Source organism: Hemicordylus capensis, chromosome 4 (genome assembly GCF_027244095.1).
Source record: "Hemicordylus capensis ecotype Gifberg chromosome 4, rHemCap1.1.pri, whole genome shotgun sequence".
Classification (NCBI taxonomy): Eukaryota; Metazoa; Chordata; class Lepidosauria; order Squamata; family Cordylidae; genus Hemicordylus; species Hemicordylus capensis.
The window spans coordinates 156327921-156351712 of NC_069660.1; the positions used below are offsets into that span (position 1 = coordinate 156327921).

The 23792-nt window shown below is 41.6% G+C and overlaps 1 protein-coding gene across 5 annotated transcripts in view; it reads right to left on the bottom strand.

The window, feature by feature from the left end:
• The window catches only part of CEP350 (centrosomal protein 350), a 139902-nt gene that overhangs the window by 35149 nt on the left and 80961 nt on the right, over positions 1 to 23792 (bottom strand). For 4 of the 5 annotated variants that reach the window (XM_053244150.1, XM_053244151.1, XM_053244149.1 and 1 more), the window contains 5 exons: positions 16869 to 17015; positions 16158 to 16309; positions 13010 to 13132; positions 4739 to 4938; positions 1946 to 2160 (listed from right to left, as the gene is read on the bottom strand). In XM_053244150.1, coding sequence (XP_053100125.1) covers positions 1946 to 2160; positions 4739 to 4938; positions 13010 to 13132; positions 16158 to 16309; positions 16869 to 17015 — 837 coding nt within the window. The remainder of the gene's footprint in view (positions 1 to 1945; positions 2161 to 4738; positions 4939 to 13009; positions 13133 to 16157; positions 16310 to 16868; positions 17016 to 23792) is intronic. The other variant, XM_053244152.1, reaches the window with a different exon arrangement.

The following is a 23792-nucleotide window of genomic DNA, read 5'->3' on the forward strand; positions in this document are numbered from 1 at the left end:
AAGGTCCTGCCAACTTCCCATTGAGACTTAAGGAAGTTTTGGTTGCTGCCATAAAGCAGTGCACACAGAAGTCATATGATCGCAAGTGGACTCATTTCTGTTCCTTCGCTTTACTGCATGAGTTTGATGCATTTAATCCATCTGTACAAGATATACGTAATTATCTCGTCTTTTAAGGAGTCTGGTTTAAAGCTTTCATCCCTTAAGGCATATTTGGCTGCCATTGTGGTGCATTCCCTGGCTAACCGGGCTTAATGGTTTAAAGACCCGATGGTAAAAAGTTTTCTGAAGGGTTTGACATATATGTTCCCAGATGATCCTGTCATGTCACCAGCCTGGGATCTATAGGTGGTGTTGGCTGGTCTGCTGCGACTGCCATTTGAGCCTTTGACTTCAAATGATCCCTGACTCCAGACCTAGAAGGTTGCCTTTTTGGTAGCCATTACTTCCGCCAAGAGGGTGAGTTGAGAGCCCTGAGGGTTTACCAACCATAATTTCATATGGACAAGGTCGTACTCAGACCAGATGTTCAGTTTCTGCCCAAAGTGGTTTCTATGTTTCACTGTTTGTCACTTTGCCAGTGGTTTTTCCGAATCCTTCCTCAGATACAGAGAGACGCTTACATCGTTTGGACATTAGAAGACCATTATCCTATTTCCAAAAGTCTGCTGAATGGAGAAAAACTCCTTCCTTGTTCATTCTGTACGATGGGCCGCATAAAGGTCTCCCAAGTTTCGGCCCATTCCATGTCTAGGTGGATAGTTTCCACAATTGAACTTTGTTATCAACTGGCTCACAAGCAGTTACCTGCAACCATTAAAGCACACTCAGTTAGGACGTGGCGGCCTCTGTGGCCTTTGATCGTGCAGTCTCATTGGATGCTATATGTCAGGCAGCTACCTGGGCTTCGCCCCACTCATTTATCCGTCATTATGCTATTGACACAAGGGCACAGAATGATGCTGTATTTGGCACGAGTGTCCTGCAATCGACTTTCAGCCAATTACTTGTTTCTGAAATAAAATTTTCTGACAGATCATATTTGCTTCTGTTCTTCCCTCCTCCTTGGGTGCTAGCTTGTTATACGCCCATTAATGTAAAAGATAGAGACCATGTCGAAGAACTACAGGTTACTCACCTCTAACGTTGGTTCTTCTAGTGGTCATCTGTCCTTTTACACTAATGGGCTATGCGCCTGCACAGGGACCTCGTCGGAACCTAACAAGCTCAATTCGCCTGCTTTGGGCAGGAATCCCATCCCCAGCCGCTATATGTGGCTGCGCCACACCTCATCCCCCCAGTCACAGAGTCCAGCTTCAGTTAACCCTGTGGGGAGGACGGGAGGGCGTGTAAAAGGACAAATGACCACTAGAAGAACCAACGTTACAGGTGAGTAACCTGTAGTTTTCATTCGGACACAAACTGAAATGCAAACAAATAATGGAGAGAGAGAAAGATGACTAGAGAAGAGAGAGAGAGAGAAGAGAGAGAGAGAGAAAAGAGAGGCTGGAAGCCAGGACAAAGAGGGGAGAAACAAGGAGACAAAAGCAAGACAAAGCCAACTAATAAATCAATCACAAACGGCACAATAAAATATTCTAAAAATTATTAAAAGCAGCAAAGAAAAGAGCTTCATGTTGCATCTTTCCACATGCTTAGTATGTTATGTTGCTTTTTCTAAAATGAAAGGTGAAGTTGTGTCCTCAATGCTGCACACTTTATAGAGTACTTTTTACCTTTGATGTATGTCAAATGTACTAGAACTGGCAGGACTCATGAAGTTAATGCTCTAAATCACCCCACGGGTGGGTGGGAGGGCTGTCTAAACATTTTCTTGCCTTGCTTCTTGTGCCACAATACCTAAACTAACCCTGTGTTTAAATGACGACAAATGGAAAATGGTTTCTCTTTGGCTTTTAGTATTGTGATAAAGAAGTTTACTCACAAGTTTTCCAGGTGAGGTTGTAGATACTAGATCCTGTGTATAAACCATAGCTTCGGTAAGTGTAGTGTGATCTGGGCTTCCTAGCTGTTCTTGCTCCTCAGAGACCTTGGATGGTCCAGGCTCAACCACGAGACTGCCCAGTTCTTCTGGGACAGAGCTTTCGCTATTTAGGCGAGAACAAGGTGGCACTGAAGAGTCTTCTTCACTGCCTGTTTCTGAGATAAAACAGTGGAGCAGAGTCAGTCAAAGCAAGAACACCAAAAAATCCCTACCATTGTTTTACACTATCTATGTATTGCCTACATTTCATGGAGGGAGGGCACCCAAACTGTAGTGAACTCCATATTAGAATCACATAGATTCAAGTCTTAATTAAAAATACAAACAATGAGGTGTATTTGACAATGGGTAGCATCCAGAGTAGGACACACGTAAGGAGAACACTCCTACTTGTGTTTAGGGAGGGAGATTTTCATAATAATCCCCACCTTCCCTCCACAGCCACCTCTGCCTACAAAAATATGTCCTTAAGGTCACAGGATTCTCAGGGACAAATTTTCAATGCTAATAGGGGGCTGCAGAGGGAACAGTGGATCAGTGAACACTGTTCCTCCACTGTACATGAGTGGAAGCATTCCACTTATGCACACTTTACTCTGGATGCTACCCAGACTCCAACTAACAAGTAAACTTTACTTGTTTACTCAGAAGTTAGTCCCACTATGTTCACCAAGGCTTTAGCCTGCATCAGATTATGGTCTCTATGTCATAAACGTTTCATTGCTATTGTTTCAGCACCAAGATACAACCAAGGAACTGTTACCTGACATATGTAATGACCCCACTATTAAAAAGCACAGATATTTTTACATTATATTTTTAATGTTTTTAATTATTATTTTTACTTAATTGTTCTATTTTAAAAGCATAGATTTTTATTGTCCTGGATGTGTGAATCCCAGAAATAATGAAAATGTAAACATCTCCTGATTTCACCCATAAACAAAAAGCTGCTGTTGTGGTAAGAAGTAATTTTCACCATATTTGGGACCGTTTATTTAGTGTATTTTTAAGGACACTTTTGTCTTTTGACCCCAAGGCAGCATACAAAGAATTCAAAAAGCTTAATTACTGTTGTTAGACACAGAAGCAAGTAAAACCTTCTCCATAACAGCAGCTAAAAAAGGTCTCTCAAAAACCCTTTCATGGTCCAAAGGCCGGGAGAAAGAGTTTGGTTCCCAAGTCACACCTTCCCTCATTTGGGCCAGAGTATCTATCCTTACTTTGAGGCACCTGCCAAGTTTCCCCCAAAAAGGAATGCCCACTCCCCATCCCATTTGCCACAGACTGACTTTCACCTTGCCTGCTGCCAAGGCTAAGCAGTGGAAGAGACCAGTCCTACAGAGACTAGCACGCCACTCAGTCCTATAGTCCTTGGACATTTTGAACAATACCTTTGGATTGTAGTACTGTACTTCAGTTTCCCCATTCAGTGTAATTGCTGATGGGAAACATTTTAATGAACAATCCTCAATTTTTTAAAAAAGGAAGACAAGGTGAGAAGTTTGAAACAGCACAGACCCTTACTGTGGGAAAATACATGGAGTATGAAGTGGCAGAAGTGTGCATGTGTTCTGAGGGTGGGCGGAGAGGATAATTTTACATATTTTGGCCTCCTTTGGGGCTCAGACACTTGCACTATACTACTAAAGGTTTCATTGGTTTCAATGACACTTAAATCTAAGTAAATGCACTTGGTGCACAATCAAAATTCATTCTACTAAAAACCATATGAAAGCTATATTCTGACCCAGGATTGCATGGATTTTTATTTTTTTTTTAAGATTAATGTATGCATGCTTGAGGAATGGCAAAGTAATCAAAAGGGACAGAATATTATTAACATACTTGAACTTGAAACTGAAGAAATGACGCCCCCAACCGCAGTTTTCAACAAAAGCACGGAGCACATACTGGGCGAAGTGGGCGTCTCGAGGAGCTAGTTAGTCTGCCTGCAAGGTCTCTGCGCAGGCGCAGAACCCATTTCATTATGAATGCAAAGGATCATGATCCAGATCCACTAGAATTCAACTAGATCAATTTTTTATAATGACTATTTATGTACTGCTTTGGCTAAGCTAGTTCAGTAAAAATTTGGCTGAGCTAGAGGTGAAGCTCAAAAGGAGATGGAGGGCAAAATTTCTTATCTAGCAAAATCAGACTATGGGCCATATGGTCAGTTTGGGTCGAGAAAAATGTCAACACTACTTCAGTTTGAAGGTATCAGTGCCCAAAGCTTAACCCTGTTCCTTAGTTTTCCTTTTCCTCTGTGTTTTACTACCTGGGCTATATGTTTTTGTTTACCACTTGGAGAAAATGCCCCTAGCAAGGACAGGAAGAAAAAGTAGTCCCCAGAAGAGGAACCACTGTTTAACCTGTCAAGGCAGAATATTTACATTAGTCCTCCCCCAAAGTACTACCACCATGAACCTAGTTCAAGATAGGAGCAAAGAGTAAGAGAGAAGAAGAGAGTACCAAGCCATCTCCCTCGCCAGAAACATCAGCCCCATAGCTTTTGCACAGCACATAAAAGAGCAAGCCAAATCTCCTCTTCTTAAGCAGTGCCTGCCCTCAAAGAACAGAACCTGCCAAGTGACCACATGAAATGGACTGTCCATCCCCAGAAGGTTTTGGAGATTTCTTGTGGTGTGATCCTGTGCTGCATGACCGACTGCAGTGAGGCTTTTTCATACAACTGACACCTTGCTTTATTCACTCTCTCTTTCTTTGTACCTTTCTGATCACTCTTCTGGTCTCCCACAGCCTTTTTGTTTGCTTTGGCTTTGAGCAGCTCTTTGTCCCAGGCAGCCAATGCTTGTTTCTCTATCTGACGAATCTCAGCTTCTTCTGCATCTAGACGGCGCTTCCACTTTAGCAGTTCTTCGGCATGCTGCCGTCGCTGCATCAGTTTTTGCTCTCGCTTAGTCAAGAACCTGACAAACAGAACAGTGAAAAATTGGTCACCAACACCTGAGCAGTAAGAGACAAGATATTCAACCTTCAGTTAACGTGCTTGAGATGAGAAAACATTCAAAGTATGTTTCAGTTATTGTCATGAATACAAGCAGCACAAAGAAATGCACCCAGTTAGCAATGACCAAGGTTAGTGCCCTTCCTATGAGAATTGCTATATAAAATACAGATTTCCTTTGTAAATTAAAACAAACTAACTATTAGGGCCCCTGCCCCCCTCTAAGGATTCTTGCTCCATCAAGGCTTGTCTTTCACAGGACCTCATGAGCAGAATAATAGAATGTCCAGATACAAGCATTTACCAGTAGAATATATACTAAAAGAGTTCTCAACAAAACACTTTTCAATATGGTGTATGTAACAAAAGGAATGGAGAAGATGGTTCTCTGTCCCCAAAAGGCTCACAATTTAAAAAGAAACACAAGGAAGACACATGCAACATTCACTGGAAGGGATGCTATCCTGGGATGAATAGAGACAATTATCACACCCTGCTAAATACTAGAGAGCTGTCACTTTAAAAAGGTGCCTCTTAGCCCAATTAGCAGGGGTGATAATAAGCTACAGTCAACTGAGGTAACACAGACCTAAGTTTATAACAGAGTATGATGACTGCATTACTAAGAATGTTATTGATCTCCAAGAGGGGATTGTTTTCAAACAGGAGGACTTGCTTATCAACAACTATTAATTTAGTAATTTGTACATCAAGCTCCCTTCCAGTGTTTATTTATTTACTGAGTATATTTGTATGCCACCCTAAATTCACATCTCTGGGTGGTTTATGAGAAATATAGCACGAAAACAAAACATTAGAACGATTTAAAACATAGACAGTTCTACAACTCCCCTGATGACAAGCATACTTCCATTACCCAGGACATCACAGTTACCACTCTATAGAAAGCAGCTGCTGGGAAGACATGCACCCATCTCCATGAATCCAAACATTCTTTCTACTGCCCCAACTAATAAAAGACTGAAGTAACAAAATAGTACTTCCCAAATATGCTACTAACTAAGAAAGAGGCCCTAAGAAATCCTAGCAAAGAATGCAAAATTGTCAAACTTCTGTGACAAAAGGTGGCATGTTTCAGTTATAAAAATGACAGAGAAAGGTGCCTCTTGCAGAAAAACTAAACACCCCCTCCTCACAGTCGCAAAAATAAATGATCATTTGCTCCCTTTTATGGTATTCTAACATTTGCCACCTGAGGAAGGCCATCTCACTCTGCCCAATACTAGGGCTGACTCTGACAAACAGAACATAAGATTATGAAAAGAAAAAAGTTACCAAGCTAACTTAGAAGCCAACATTTAAGGTGATCAGTAATGTGAATGTCTATGAGCCTCGACACAAATCAAAATCAATTCAACTATACAAAACATTTTCGCCTGCAGCTCCTGGAACCTCTGAGCAATACAACTAAAGTACTTAGTTCCGTATCTGACAAAAGAAAAGGAGTGGTGTGGTGGTAGGGGAGAATCTCCTCTTGTGTTGGCTGTTCATTACTTCTCCTTGGCACCATAAGTAAGCTTCAAAAAAGGAGGCCCAAATATGCCCTCCTTTTCACTTTGACTTAAATCCCTATAACTTCTTGTCTTAAGTGTCTACAAAAACAAATAATCAAAAGGTCCACTCTAAGGTGTACCAATTACCAATAGGCATGGAAATGAATAGCTTGCCATAGTTGTTTGTTTCTGGCTGTGCTTAACTGGACCCACATGGCTTAACCAAATGTAATTACAATTGTCAGACAATTCCCCTGATGATGGGCACAGTTCCAAGAATCGATAATCATAAATAGGGCGACAATAAAGCTGCATTGTACTGTTGGCTAAGTGTGGGTGCTTTTGTGCTTTAAAAATTGAAACCTTTAAGCCATGCTTTGACTGGAAAAAAACAGGTACTCAACTGTAACTTATGATCTAGTAGAGATCTGTTCACATCCATAAGAATGGGTAATGCACCTGCGCAGGACCCTCATGGTAGAATGCTGCAGTTCGTCGAGGCAACTGAGCCCCATTCCTACACCGACAGCATGCTATTTAAAGGCAGGCCAGGCACCATGTTCTTCAGTTCTTGGACAACCGCTGTGGAGGACGATCATCTGGAATCAGGTGAGTTCATCATCGAAGGAGAACAGCATGCACACTCAGTATGCACGTAGCATAGCACTACTGCAGAGCGGTGGACCAGGAGGGTTTTATGGATGGCGACAGATCTCTACCAGATCATAAGTTACAGATGAGCAACCAGTTCTTCTGGATCGAGATCTATCGAGATCCATAAGAATGTGTGTTTAGCTAGCTCCCAAGAGAAGGAGGGTGAAGTAGCTATTGTGACAACCACTTCAAAACACTTCTCCCGAAGCTCGCCTCAACAGCAGAGCACACGTCTATGGAGTAATGCTTGACAAAGGTCACTCAGTGGACCAAGTTGCTGCTTTACAGATGTCCATGAAGGTTACCCCCCAATAGGTGCACAGCTGATGAAGCATTGATGAAGAGTGGGCCTTGATTGCTTCAGGTGGTTGAACATTCTGTGTCTTGTAGGTTAGCAGGATAAGCTCAACTAGCCATATGGACATTCTTTGTCTGGAAATGCAGGAGCCTCTCACAGAGCCCTACAAACAGATGCTTGGTGGATTTGAAGTCCTTGGTGCGATCCAGGATATATAAAAGTGCCCTCTGCACATCCAAGGAGTGCATTGCACGTTCTAAAGGTGTAGATAGATCTTTGAAGAACGTAGGGAGAAGAATGTCCTGGTTTAGGGGGAAGTCAGACACTACCTTGGGTAAATGTTCTGGGTCCACATGCATTAGCACTCTATCGAGGTAGATTATAGTGTATGGTGAATGCTGTCAATTCACTAATGTGTTTAGCCGTAGTTATGACAAGCAAGAACAAAGTTTTCAAAGTCACTAACTTAATAGTGGCAGAATTCAAATGGGGTTTGAGTTCAAACGAGGCCTCAGTTAAAGCCGAAAGGACCAATGATATATTCCACGGTTTGACCAGTGTGCATATAGGTGGATACAAATTCATGAGAACTTTTAAGAAAGCTTTACTATCTGGGTGGTGGAAAAGAGTCTTCCCATAACAGCCTAGATCTTGTGAAGATAGTGCTACTAGATGCACATTTAGATACACTTTAGCCAACCCTTGCAATTTTAGATCAGTCAGGTAGAGAAGTACATCCGTGATTGTAGCCTGATCAGGTTGAAAACCATGCCTCCTTGCATAGAATTTGAAGTAGAGCCATTTGACCTTGTAATTACATTTGGTGGAAGACTTCCTTTGGTTAAGAAGGATCTAATTCAAAAGCCGATTCACCATGCTGTTAGGCGGAGTGTGAGAACATCTGGATGCAATACGCTGCCATTGTCTAATGTTAGGAGCTCTTCCTCTTGTGGTAGCCTCTGGTAGCTGTTCCCTGAGTGTGGAAACCATGGTTGACTTGGCCACCATGGAGTCATCAGGATACCCGATGTTGGGGCAGTCAGAAGGTGGGCAACCACTCAGCTGATCAGTCGTCGTGGAGGAAACATATACAGGATCTCCTGCAGCCAGTTCAACTGGAAGGCATCCACCAGCAGTCATGGGTCGTGACCTGCCCTGAAGCAGAAACAAGTGCACTTTGTGTTCTCTGAGGTGGCAAAGAGATCTATAGTAGGCTGTATCAACAACTTGTGAAGAGAGGTGTAATATATCCTGTCTTGATTTCCCATTCGTGCTGTTGTTGTGGGAAAACTTAAGTCACCCTCCAGGATGTTATCTAGGCCCTTTATGTGGATGACCACTGGAAAGACTTGATGCCAGATGCACCAATGCCATAATTGTAGGCTGAGTGCACAAAGACTTTGAGACACTGTCCCTTGCTGATGGTTGATGCAGGCCAGGGCAGTGGTATTGTCTAACTGCACTTGTACAACTTTCCCCTGTAGAAGTGGTAGGAAGACTTTCAGTGCTTTGAAGACAGCCAGTAGCTTCAGGAAACTGATATGAAATTGTGTTTGTTGAAGAGTCCATTTGCTCTGAATCTGATGTGCTCTGCAGTGTCCCCCTCAGCCTAGCAGAGAGGTGTCCGTTGTTAACCAGGTAGGAGTCATCATCTGAAAAGGAAACCCTTCCAGCAGATTTCTGCCCATCGACCACCAGGTAAGTGAGTATAGAATTTGATCTGGGAGCACTAGACATAGGTCTTAACGATCCACATTCGGGCGGAATACCAACAGAAACCAAAGTTGCAACTTGTGCATCTTTAACTGCACCACTGTGTTGCAGGATGCCATAAGTCCTAGGAGTCTTTGAATGAGCTGGGCCAGTTGAGATGGATGCTGCTGGAAATGAAGAACCAGGTCCCTGATGCACTGGAAGCATTCCCGAGGTAAGTACGCCTTCCTGGCTTCCGTGTCTAGGACTGCTCCAATGTAGTTGATAACATGTACTTCGTCTGAGAACGTAACTCTTCTCTGTCTTTGGAAGTCAGGAGCCACTCCTCTAGGTATGGATAGACCAATATACCCTGGGTCCACAGGTAGGCTACCACTGCAGCCATACATTTTGCAAACACGCTGGGGGCGATGGTGAGCCTGAAGGGTAACTGTGTATTGGTACACTTGATTTCCTACTGTGAAGGGTAAGATGGGTGGTGGCGAGCCCGAAAGGTGACTCTGTATTGGTACACTTGATTTCCTACTGCAAATCTGAGATAATTTTCTGTGTCTTGTCCTGATGCCAATGTGGAAATACATGCCTTTGAGATCCAGCATCACAAGCCAGTTCTCCTGATATGGAAGAGGTAGGATCTCTTGTAACACTATCATGCAGAATTTTCGCACATGGCCAAATTTGTTCAGGTGGCATAGATCCATGATGGGTCATATACCACCATCCCTCTTTGGGATCAGGAAGTAATGGGAGTAAAACCCCTCCCATCTGTGTACCCACTGTACCGCGGCAATAGCCCCTTTGGCTAATAACTCCTTCACTTCTTCCAATAACCCCTGGGAGGGTTGAGTGAAACTCATCCCTCTAAATCTCGGGGTTGTTCTGAACTCTATGGCATAGCCTGAAGATATGATCTTCAGGACCCATCAGTCCGTTGTTATGTGGTGTCATGCAGGGGCATGGCGTGCCAGCTTGATGCTGGACGCTGTCATCCTTGTCGACATCAGAAGTCGGTATCGAGCCTTGGCATCATGGAGTCACCAACCTCAATACCCAGAGCACTGCCGTGCTTAAAGTAGAAAGCGGAATGTGTGCTCTTGGAGTCAATGGAATTCGGGTCGACACCGATGGGGTATTTTGATGTCGATCCAGCAGTGTCAATGGAGCCGAAGGGTTTATTGGAGTGGGAGCCGGAGACAGAGAGCAGGCTCTCAACGTCAACAATCTTGGTGGCAATGTGCAGTCGACATCAAGGACCCTTGGCTTCTCCGATGTCAGTTGATCCTTCCCCTTTGAAGTTGAGGTTCTCGATGCCAAGCTATGTTTGTTAACTCCAATTTCAGAGGTCAAAGATTTTGAAGGCAAAGTCTACAGGCCGGACAGGGAGAGTGTCCTTTCCACTGTCAAGTCCACTGTCTTGGATTTCTTTGGTTGCAACGAGGAAGGGGGATCATCCAATCCCAACCGTTTCATTTTCAACTTCAAATGCTCCGGTGTCGAAGTGGGAGCGGACTTTGAAGAAATCTTCGGGATCCGGAAGGATCCCAGTGTCAAGGTCGACGTTAATGGTTGTGGGCTCAGAGATAGCTTAGATGGAGCTAAGACCCTTGAAGTCGATGATAAGGCTGTAGGGCAGGGTTCCCCTGATGTCAAAGGGCTTAACACCTCATCTTAAATGGTGGTGTGAAGCCGCAAAGCCCAATGTTTTCTGGTCTGCTTGGAAAAAGATCAACCTATCTTGCAAGAGGAGACATTGTGCTCCTCTCCTAGGCAGATCAAACACAGGTTGTGGAGGTCCTTTGAAGGAAGCTTGGCATTACAGCCCGTGCATCCCTGGAAACTCCGTTTTTCCTCAGACATTTTAAGGATAGGCAAAGTCCGTTCCAAAGTCAAAGATACCAGCAAAGTCTGGATGCTGTTTCAAGTAAAAAAACCCAATAAGTAGTCTGTTATATTTTATTTCTTATTTTACAGAACTCACAAGGAAGAACTTTACCGATGAGGAGTAACAGCCTGAGGACTGAACGCAATGGCAGTCGGAAAAGAACTGAAGAAGACGGTACCTGACCCATCTTTAAATAGCACCTTGTAGGCATGGGGGTGGGCTTGGTCACTTTGATGAGCTGCGACATTCTACCGCAAGGGTCCTGCGCAGGCACATTACTCATTCTTAGGGATCTTGATCCAGATCCTATAGTCTCAAGCTCCAAAGCCTTAAGTGTATAGGCACCTAAACTCAACAGACAGTGCAATGACGACAACTGCTGATTATCACTGGCTTTATGTGTTTTTTAAACCAGGATGTTGCACTGTATATTTAATATGCTGGTCTAGTAAACTCCATTCAGCAGTTTAGAGGAGTAGTTGCTTCTGATAGCGATTTCCTTCTATTTCTAAGTAGTAGTTGTTTTTCTGTATAATGTACAAAAGACTGTGGTTTTAGACTGCACCTACCTGTTCATTTCCAGCAATCTAATTCCTTTTACAAGGATTTGGGGGATGAGGCGAAGTGAACTAAAAAGCCCACAATGTAGCTTGCAAGGAGGTAGTGGATCTGGTTGTCTCTATGCCAATTTTAAAAAACTTAAGTAACTATCTCAATGTAAGTAAAAATGTCACATTCAAGCAAGCCAAAGCTCATAACTAAGAAGAAATCTTGGAAATGTGTGGCAATTAAATTGAGAAGGCTCAAACAATTTTAAGAAGTGGGGCTGAGGAAAGTTGCCATTAACTGACTTGTAATTAATCTACCAAAACGTATTGATCTACAAGTTCTTGTCTTTGCCTACTTTCAAAGTGTTAGAGGGGATAACATCTTTTTATTGCTGCACATCTGGGCATCAATATGAGTTCAGCAGCACCCAAAGTACTGATAATGTTGCTGACAACCAACTAGTACCATTGGCTCTTTCCTTTTACTCTAGAATGAGCAAGGAAATGACTCCAAGCTCATTTCCTACTTCATTCTAGAGGAGTTTTGTGGCGTTTTTTAAGATGGCTAATGACAGTAGCTGGCTGCTGGGAACATTATCAGTGCTTCAAATGCTGTTGAAGACATTGCTGCCTCCAGAAATGAAGCGGGGGGGGGGTTTAACCCCTTCTAAGCCACTCATCCAGACTGAAGTTTCAGGTCACCCGTGGTGACTAGTGAGTAGTAAAAGACAAGATTGGAATAGTGATTCAGAATCACACACAATTCATTTTCTATTCTTCCCACATAGCTTCTCTTAGCTGACAATCTGTTTTTGCTGTATGTCTCTCGCTTTACCCTAGGGGAGAGATGCCTTACCACCATCTTTACCCATGAAAACATCTTAAATTATTTGGGTAACAAAGTGCAGTGATCGGAAATAAATAACTTTGCATTGATTCAGGTTTGCTTAACATGGAATACTTGGAATTGTTTTGATAGGCAAATGAAATTGCTATCATTATGGCTATGCATATGGTGTTCAAGCTTTATTTTCAAATCTGTTTGAAAAAAGTTAAACAGAAGCAGTTTAATTACAAGTTGCAACTAAATGACATTTTACTGTACTTGTGCAGTTAAAAACATTCAGACTGGTGATTTCTTAAGTAGCTACTGAAAGATGACATTAAATTCAGAGTCTAATCCTAAAGCTCAGCTTCCCAATCCGATTCATGAATTAGCTAGCGAGAAGAGGCAGAAAGTTGCCAGCCACCACGTTCAGCAAAGTGAGGTTTAAACATTAAACAGGAGAGGGAAAGATTTGTGAAGGGTCGAGGGACAAAAAAGAAAGAAAAAAGAATTCTTTATGAAGATCCTTCTAGTCATGTAAAACTGAACAGAGCATGCTCGATCAAAGAGTCCACCACTGAAAAAGGTGCAAAGTTACCTGACCAATTGGTTGTAGATATACAGCTGGAATTTGGGATGGAGGTTGGGAAAACACACACTGAGAGAGGCCCAGTGGTGAGACGTAAAGACAGAGAAGAAGTAGTGAACAGGAGAGCAGTGTCTACAAAATAAGGAGGAAGAGTTTTAAGCCAAGATAGCAAGAAATAGACAGAAAAACGAGAGTGGGAGAGAATTAAGCACAGAACCTTAAATGTGTCTCAAATTTTAAGTATATCACCTGTCCACAAGTGAAAAACTCTAAAGGCAACAGAACTTCATTCCCTGTCAAGACCTGCTGCTTCCCACACTGGTGAACTTATCTTACATTTGTTACCTTGTTGCATTTTGAAAGGTGCTTTGCTTTGTGCCAAGAGTTAGGCTCTGAAACACAATTTCATCTACCTGTTTTAGTATTGAATTTTAAAAGGTTTTCTGCTCTGATTGTATGAACCAAAGTTCCAGGCTATATTCTAGTCTCATTCATATTTGTCAGAACTTAATCAAATACCCTAATTTCAATGAATTAATTCCCGACAGCATCATCTAGCGAAAAACTTCATAATAATTCAGAAAAGTAATGTGAATTTCTTATTGGAACACAATGTTCAAATGTTACCATTTTGCACCAATTCATTATTATTATTATTATTATTTTTGGACTTCACACTCACTCAAACCGTTTCATTTTCACATACTGCTCTGTAAACACACCACATCTCTACTACGCTACGCCTACAAGGCAAAACTGTTAAACAAACAGATGAATTACTTGGCTGAGAAAGTTATTAGAAGAAAAAGCCATGCTGCCCATATAGGCACTATCACTTATAAAGTAATAACTTATCAAAATGAGGCAAAATAAAATAATCATTTCTGTTTAGGAGGGGTTCAATGTTAGGGGACTGAATATACCATGATCACAGAAGGTTAATTCTTTGACAGAGCATGCTCCTGTTCACATGCATACCTCAAGACAAAGACTCTGCTTCAATGACCCTGATGCTTCCCAAGATGAGGAAGCGTACAAACACCTACCAGATACAATCAGTATTTGTGGCAAGGTCAAGAGCATTATTATCCAATTTGGCATTCTCTTCTGTCACTTCACAAAATATTCTGCTAATGTTATTTATCCCCAATTTATATCCAGACTTTCCATTGAAACAATTCACAAGGTGGCTATTTTATAACAAAAATAGTTAAGCAACACACTTTTATGCTGTTTGGCAGAAATATCCTACTAAAGAACTTGGTTCAGGAGATTTCCACTCACACACTAAGGCTGTAATCCTATACACACTTACTTGGGAGTGAGCCTCACTTGAACTCAAATCCAGAAAACATGCACAGAACTGCACTGCAAATGTATGTAAAAATACACTAGCTTGAATCACAGAATTCAGAGTTGGAAGGGATCTTGGAGGTCTTCTAATCCAACTCCCTGCTTGGTGCAGAAAACTGCTATAGTATCCCTGACAGATGGCTGCCCAACCTCTAGAGATGAGGAGTTCACCACTGCAGAATGTGTGGGTTCAGACAACGGAATAACCCATGTTTGAACATATATGACTGTATGAGGCTGCCTAGTGCTATATCCCAGCACTGGTCCACCTGGGTCAGTACTGTCTACACCATGGATTCTCAACGCTGGGTCCCCAGATGTTATTAGACTTCAACTCCCATAATCCCCAGGCCCAGTGGCCTTTGGTTGGGGATTATGGGAGTTGAAGTCCAATAACATCTGGGGACCCAATGTTGAGAATCCCTGGTCTACACTGACTGGCAGCAGCTCTCTAGGGCAGGGGTTCCTCCAGATGTTGCTGAACTACAATTCCCAGCATCCCCAGCCACAATTTATTATGGCTGCTCTAGGGTTTCAGGCAGCAGTCTGTCTCAGCCCAATCTGGAGATGCCAGGGGTTGAACTTGGGACCTTTTACATACAAAGCATGTGCCCCATCACTGAGCTATGGCCTCATCCCCTCTTTATTCAATTGTGGATGCATCCCTCCTGCTCACTCTCCTTACTTCCTTGGCTCTATTGTTGAGCTGAGAAACTGGCATCGTGGTTTGTTTAAGCCCCAGCTCTGGGGCTCATCCAAAGCCAGTGCTATACTTTAACTGTGATTTACAAACCAGCATTAAAACAGCATATGAAACTACAGATATATCTTGGTTTCAAATGCTAATTAAACCAGAGTTTGTAGATCATAATACAGCACCAAACAAACCACAGTTTTGACAGATGTGAGCAAAGGAGGAAAAGGGAGGAGGAAACTTGCAGGCTCAGGTTGCCTTCAGTTTATTCAGTTATCTGAACCCACCCAATAAATTATTTTTAACACAAAAGAAATGGAACTGCTAAGCTTCTATAATCTTGGAAATGAGTACCAACAACTGTTTCTCTTACTGTAAAGTGATATCTCAAGAGCCTCATGCATGCACTCGAGAGCTCCATGCTCTTAGGAGGCTTTTCCTGCAGCCACCAGCACTCACACTTGGATACCCCTCCATAATGATTCCTGATTTCCAGGGACAGCTTTTTAAGGGGCTAAGACCAAGATGAAAAATCCCAGTATGCTTGTGAAAACCCTGACAGATACACAAAAGCACTGCATAAGAAACCTTCGGTCCAGCCCACATATATTAGATATACTTTTTAAGCCAAGAAGTTTTCTGTGTCTAAAATTTTCACAATTAGATTCAGTAGTTAGCTGCCATGATGTCCCATCCCCCCCGCCACAATCCACAAATACTCAAACCAATACACAAGAATTGTGAATAGATCACAAATTTCAGCATGTTATGATAGGAATCAATAATTCTTCTGATTAACTGTCTTCAAGAATAAGCAAAGATCACATTTTGTTTAGAGATAAGGTCCCAAGTTTAACCTACAGGTGCTGCCATTAAAAAGAATCTGGGGTAGCAAGGCAGAGAGAGGGACTCTCTCAGAAAATTACTGCCAGAGCACATGGTACTAGGTTAGTTGGAAAGGCAGCTTTTATGTTCATATATTCAATATGCATCACCAAGTCAGCAGTGAGGCCAGTTAAATGCCACTGCAATTGTAAGGAGCAAAAGCAGGCTCTGAAGAAAAAAGCAAACTTATAAACCAATTATTAATGTCATCAAAAAAATAATTACTTCTCATCCATGCGGCTGCGCATTTTCTTTAGTTTCTGCATGATACTACTAGTCTCAGAGCTGGAGATAGAGGAAGGGCTACAGGTCTCTGCATCTGTTGGTAGTGGGCTGGAAGAATGAGTTTGTTTTACATCATCTTCACTGCGATGCTCCTATAACAAAATAGCAATAGTAGCAAGCATTATGTCATGCTGGTTCTTAGTTTTATCAAGTGCTCAAATGGAACAATGAACATCTATACTATCTCTCAAAAGGAAGCTTGTGGGGAGGGAAGTTTCAATTATTAACTATACTTTTTACAAAGGGAGAGCACCCAAATCTATTGTTAACGAAGAAACATGGATTTTTTTCAAGTGTGATGAGTCTTGAAATTTGCATGGCAATGTTCTCTACATCAACAATATACACTTAACCAATCTCTTAAACAAATCAGAATAAAGTGTTATTGAGCAAATCTTATTAGCACCATCTGCTATTCTAACAACAAAAATAAGAGTTCTTATCTTCTTACAAATCACCATAACAGAGTCTGTCTTACTAAAAACATCAGCCAGAAGATTTTCAGGTTAATGTACTGCTTTTTAAATGGTATATTCCTCCTTTCTTTCCCAAGGACTGTTCATTCATCCATTTGAGAACTGCCGTGGTGCAAATAAAAACAAACAGGGCAGTTCTCAGAGGGCTGATTCCAGCTCTTGCAGTGCAGCTTACCAACTTATTCTCCCCAGCGGACTTGAGTTTTTCCTGCAATTTCATGGTAGTTTGACGTATTCGCTCTATCTCTTCTTGTTGTTTAAGGATCAGTTGTCTTTCTTTCCGAGCTGCTTTGCTGGCCTCCTGAAGACGCTTGATTTCTGCCTTTATGGGTAAGCATAACAAAGCAAAACAAAAGGAGTGGTAATGTTCTCATCTTCACTGGCTTACCTCTTGCTCCTCTCCAGCCTCTCTTCTGTTCTTGATTCTGGCACTCCGCTGGTTCTTTTCCATCTACTGCTCTGACCAGATCTCTCTTTTTTCCTCTCTTGGTTGGCTTTTCTTTTTTTGTATTCACTATCAGCTTCTTAGTCTAACATTTCGCTCTCAACTCTCTGGCCCCCTTCTAATTTTCTCTTCTGTCATTCTATGTTCCTTCCCTTTCCCTTCATTCTAATATTCTTGTTAAACCCAATCTTCTTTCCTGTACCTGTTGTGCATTTTCCATTATGAGTTGATTAAAACTTACCTTTGCTCCCATTATACTCCCATTCTCCCCCCCCCACACACACACGCCCTTTCCTGGGTTCAGCATCTCATCTTCTGTTTCCAGTTTCCCTCACCCACTCTCCCTCTCTTCTGTGTGCCATGTCTACTTCAGATTCTAAGCTTGTGAGCAAGAGGCAGGGTCTACTTAAGCATCCCATGTCCAGTGTCTAGCTGCCGTAGGTACTTGCTGTTAAATAATTTTATAAGCAGAGGGCTCAATCCTACACCTACTTATTCAACAGAAAGTCACTCTTTTCAATGGACTTGCTCCAAAAACAGATATACATAGGACCTTGCCCTGCATTTGCATTACAATTTAACACAATATTAAATTTTATGAATCGAATTAAAAGCCTGGATGAACAAATGTGTCTTAAATGCCTTTTTAAAAGGTTATCAGAGATGGGGAAACTCTTAACAGATTACAATCCAAATCTAAGAGGAACACTGTAAGGAGAGTACATTTGAGAAAGACTAGCAAGGGAATGGAGAGAGAAGGTGTTACAGGGGAAAGATGCATATGGATTATCTTTTGTTTGTTTTGTTGAAATAAGGGGGAATAAATAAAATAAAATAAAGATGATGAACATAGGGGGCAACATGCTTTGCACATGACCCCGAAGTCTTGCCTCAACCTATCAACATACTACACAGATTCATTTTCTGGACTAACATTTTCTGGTTGACTAAACACACACACATACATTTATCTGAGTGTTTCCCACAGTTCTAGTCTCAGTGGCACAGGAAACAGTTGCTCAAAATTTAAGTATCTGAGGTCTACCAAGTCTCACAGTTGCCATGGTGCCAGTTCCTTTTAGTTCTGGAGAGTGGCTGATGTCATCCTGACCAAGATAGTCAACAGTACTATTCAGGAGTTACTCTAAAAATCTTCAATAGGATCTCCATCAAGTAATTTAGTCAGGATGTCAGCCACTGCCCCTTCCCTATCCCCAATGTGAGTAAATAAGGCAATAATGGCAAGGCATGGTTTCAAAATTAAAATTAAGGTTTTAAACTGAAACTACCATTTTTGAATGCTTAGGTCAAATGCAAAAGGTGTAGAGATACAGGAAGCTAAGCAATTCACTCTGAAGGAGAGAAAAATTGTGAGAAGTAGGCTGGATAGTTCTTTCCTTTTATTTGATGGGGTTCCTCATTCAGACTAGCAGTTTAAAGCTTTACAGGACCAGAGCACGCTTTTTGAATAGCAATACTTCTTCAAAAGATAATTGAGCTTGTTATAAAGCAAAGGCAGCATTACAACAAAGAGTCTTTGTTAAGCAAACGTTCAGTCTGTTTGACAGCCTGCGCCTATGCATGTTTATTCAGAAGGAAGTCTCACTGAGTGGAGCTTACTTCCAAGTAAGTGCACATACGACTACAGTCTTGAAAAAATAAAGTAGAAGCAGAGCACGTAGCCAGGAACAGTTAAAAGTTAGGAACTGAAATAGTTTGAATAGAGCAGATTTCTGCCCCTGCCCTTTGTCCTTTTTTAGAGACCTTAAGGTTTTTAATATAACTTTTCACAGAGCCCCAAATAAAGGATTTTACAAAGAAGAAACTGCATATGCAGATCAATTCTAGCCTATAAAAATCCATGCCATCAAGAGAGGGAGAGTGTGTGCTATCGGACAAGGAATTAAAATAGGCAACCTACTTGCCAAAATTCAGACTTCCTTGACATTTTGGGTTTTGTACCATTGAATGTAAATACTGTATAGTATCTGTATAGAGTTTTTAAAATAAGAATTATGTATTTGAGGGGGGAGGGAAACGGAGAAATTTGAAAGGGAAAAATTTCAGAAGCCATGAATTAAACTGAAAATGAAAAATACGTAACACATTCCTAAATTTAAATAAATTAAAAGTACATATCACTCAAAAAAGCCTGATGAAACTGGTATTGGTTTTGATAAATGTATATAGGGCCAGTTCACACAATTAGTAAGATGTCTGGTAAACATTAAATCCCAGTTGTGTGTGATGCACGTGCTCCGATTTCCTGTCATGTGAACCTGGGGGAAATCAGTGATATTAGGTTGGCACCGCACTCACTCAACATCTACCTGTGACCAACATTCAGAGTTCAGAGCTAAGATTCACAATCCCAGGCAGACATTGGGTTGGCATGGTATCAACTCGCCATCATCAATTTTTCCCAGGTTCATACAACTGGAAATCGGGAGTGCGCACTCCACACAAACCCAAAATTTAATGTTTACTGGACATTCTTCTAATCATGTGAACTGATGGAAAGATAAAGAAGAAGGATTTTCAGCTATTTGGTCAAATTTTAATGAATTGTTTATGCTTTGAAAACAAAAGAGATATATCCTTAGGTGTTCCCCCCTCTCTTTTTTCCCCTCCTAGGTAGGTTGTATTTTATTATGTTAAAGTTATGTTTAAGGGATCTTTTTCTTTCAGTTATACTCACATCTATGATTGCTATCCTTGATTATGTTATATGTACTGTTGCAATCTTATTGAAATAAAAAGGGGAAAAACAATCATGTGAACTGCCTCACAATATCATAGAATCATGGCAGGACTGGACTTACAGCTAGTTAATAGAAAACAACGGCTGGTTATTAAGGTCAACCACAGTTTGTAGAATCCTGTTTATAGGAGAATGAATTCTGGGAACATTGCACCTCCCTTTCTTTCTGACCCTTTCTATTGTTGAAATTTACTTTGCAAGCTCTTCAGGGCATGAAGCTGTCTTTTTTTGCTCATGGTGATCTGCCATGTGCCATATACACTGAAGGCACTGAATGAAGGTTTTGTCTCTTGTTCATAGACTCAGGATAAAGCATATTTGTGTTAAGGTCCTGGATGACGATCTACAGTAATGTTGATTGTTGAATACAATAATGTAGACTGTTGGCTAGAGCAACACACAGTTTTTAGCATGTGAGCAAACTGCATTTAAGACATATAATTATTATTATTGAAAGACACCTAATGGTACAGCGGGGAAATGACTTGGCAAGCAAGCCAGAGGTTGCCAGTTCAAATTCCCTCTGGTACAGTGAGGGAAATAAGTATTTGATCCCCTGCTGATTTTGTCCGTTTGCCCTCTGACACAGAAATGACCAGGCTATAATTGGAATAGTAGGTTTATTGTAGCTGTGAGAGACAGAACAACAACAAACAAACCCTCAAAAGCCCAGTGCCCAAAAGTCAGCGATGGATTTGCATTGTAGTGAGGGAAATAAGTATTCGATCCCCTATCAACCAGCAAGATTTCAGGCTCCCAGGTGTCTTTTCACTATATGCAGGTAACGAGCTGAGATGAGGAACACCCTCTGTAAGGGAGTGCTCCTAATCCCAGCTTGTTACAATACCTGTATAAAAGACACCTGTCCATAGAAGCAAGCAATCACTCAGCTTCCAAACTCACCACCATGCCCAAGACCAAAGAGCTGTCGAAGGATGTCAGGGACAAGGTTGTAGACCTGCACAAGGCTGGACCGGGCTACAAGACTATCGCCAAGCAGCTTGGTGAGAAGGTGACTACAGTTGACACGATAACTCGCAAATGGAAGAAACACAAAACAACTGTCAATCTCCCTCGGTCTGGGGCTCCATGCAAGATCTCACCTCGTGGAGTTGCAATGATCATGAGAACGGTGACAAAGCAACCCAGAACTACACGGGGGGAACTTGTCAGTGATCTCAGGGCAGCTGGAACCATAGTCACCAAGAAAACAATTGGTAACACACTACGCCGTGAAGGACTGAAATCTTGCAGTGCCCACAAGGTCCCCCTGCTCAAGGCAGCACATGTACAGGCCCGTCTGCAGTTTGCCAATGCACATCTGAATGATCCAAAGGAGAACTGGGCGAAAGTGTTGTGGTCAGATGAGACCAAAATCGAGCTCTTTGGCATCAACTCAACTCGCCGTGTGTGGAGGAGGAGGAATGCTGCCTATGAGCCCAAGAACACCATCCCCACCGTCAAACATGGAGGTGGACATATTATGCTTTGGGGGTGTTTTTCTGCTAAGGGGACAGGACACCTTCACCGCATCGAAGGGACGATGGACGGGACCATGTACCATCAGATCTTGGGTGAGCACCTCCTTCCCTCAGCCAGGGCATTGAGAATGGGTCGTGGATGGGTATTCCAGCATGACAATGACCCAAAACACACAGCCAAGGCAACAAAGGAGTGGCTCAAGAAGAAGCACATGAAGGTCCTGGAGTGGCCCAGCCAGTCTCCAGACCTTAATCCCATAGAAAATCTGTGGAGGGAGCTGAAGGTTCGGGTTGCCAAACATCAGCCTCGAAACCTTTCTGACTTGGAGAGGATCTGCAAAGAGGAGTGGGACAACATCCCTCCTGGGTTGTGTGCAAACCTGGTGGCCAACTACAAGAAACGTCTGACCTCTGTGATTGCCAAAAAGGGTTTTGTCACCAAGTACTAAGACATCTTTTGTGAAGGGATCGAATACTTATTTCCCTCACTACAATGCAAATCCATCGCTGACTTTTGGGCCCTGGGCTTTTGAGGGTTTGTTTGTTGTTATTCTGTCTCTCACAGCTACAATAAGCCTACCATTCTAATTATAGCCTGGTCATTTCTGTGTCAGAGGGCAAATGGACAAAATCAGCAGGGGATCAAATACTTATTTCCCTCACTGTATGTTTCCCAGACTATGGGAAACACCTGTTTTGGGCAGCAGCGATATAGGAAGATGCTGAAAGACATCATCTCATACTGTGTGGGAGATGGCAATTATTTATTTATTTATTTATTTATTTTTGCATTTATATACCGCCTTTCGTTAAAAAGATAACCCCAAGGCGGTTTACAAAAGTTAAAAACATACAATAAAAGACAATAAAAATATCATGTTAAAAATATAAAAACATAAAAACAGGCATAAAAACAATACAACAAATAAAAACACAAAGAAGCTGCAGTAGAAAACGATCATGTAAAAGCCTGGGTAAAAAGCCAAGTCTTTAAAAGCTTTTTAAAAGCCGTGATGGAGTCCGAGGAACGAATGGCCACTGGGAGAGCATTCCAGAGTCTGGGGGCAGCAACAGAGAAGGCCCTGTCCCGAGTGCACGACAGCCGGGCCTCCCTCATTGTCGGCACCTGGAGCAGGGCCCCCTCAGATGTCCTTGTCAAGCGGGCAGCAACCCGTGGGAGCAGGCGGTCCCTCAGATACCCTCAGAAAAGATGGTAAACCCCTCCTGTATTCTACCAAAGACAACCACAGGGCTCTGTGGTCACCAGGAGTCAACACCAACTTGAAGGCACACTTTACCTTTTATTATTATTGACACTTTCAGGACATTTGGTTTCCCACTTTTCACAAATGGCTGCAGTATAGATAACAAATTGAAGTTGCAATCCTATGCACACTTACCTGGGGGTAGTTCATACTGAACTCACACAGGATTGCACTGCATGTTACTGTTCTACAGTACGTTTGTTATGCATATTATATGTCTCCTAAAAGGTTGAATATAACCCAAAAGAATTTCAACTGCTGTTGAAATTATATTCTTATCCATTTGTAAAAAATTTGTAAAAAAACAAATTATATTCTTATCCATTTATAAAAACAAATTTGCAAAATGTAAAGATATAAGTGAAAGTATGGACATTCGGTAAACTTGCTCATATTTCCAAATTAATCTATTATAAATGTTTTGAGGAAAAATGTTTTAGATACGTTTGATGGTAAGTGGTTGGTTTTTTAAACCATTGAAATAAGTATTAAGAAAATATTTATTCTTATTCCTTGCTCTCCTTATTGTAAATTCAGTGCAAGTTATGCTGGATATAATTTTCTTTTTGTATATTTTATATATTTATAGTTAAATGATAAATATGAAAAGTTTTAAACTGCTCGTTTGTTTTATTCATTCATTCATTCATTCATTCATTTGATTTATATGCCACCCTTCCAAAAATGGCTCAGTCAAATGATTTGACTTAATCTTGAAAGATGTCCTCGTAGTTTTCATGTAAAATGCCACAAAATGTCTTGCCATATTACAAATATAAAACCACTTTTTTGCTTAGCATGGCTACTAAAGGATAAATGCTTTTTGTAGATCCAGGAGATGTCCCACTCTGTAAATATTTATATAAATGCTATACAGTAGTTACTTATTTGACCCTAGTCCAGAGTCATGGCAATTGCTAGCAACATACATTATGGTATAAAGACATCAACAATGTGAAACTGTGTCCTGTTAATATGCTGCTAGTGTTTCTGCTGAAAGCCACTCAGCAGCAAAAAGTGCCTCTTCAAAAGCCAGAGAAAATGCTCCTCCCTGGAGGCCTTTCAACGCTCATGCTACCCAAAGTACTGGCTCAGCTATTTCCCAACTTCATTAGCTCAACATTCACTGAGCAAGCAACAGTAACTC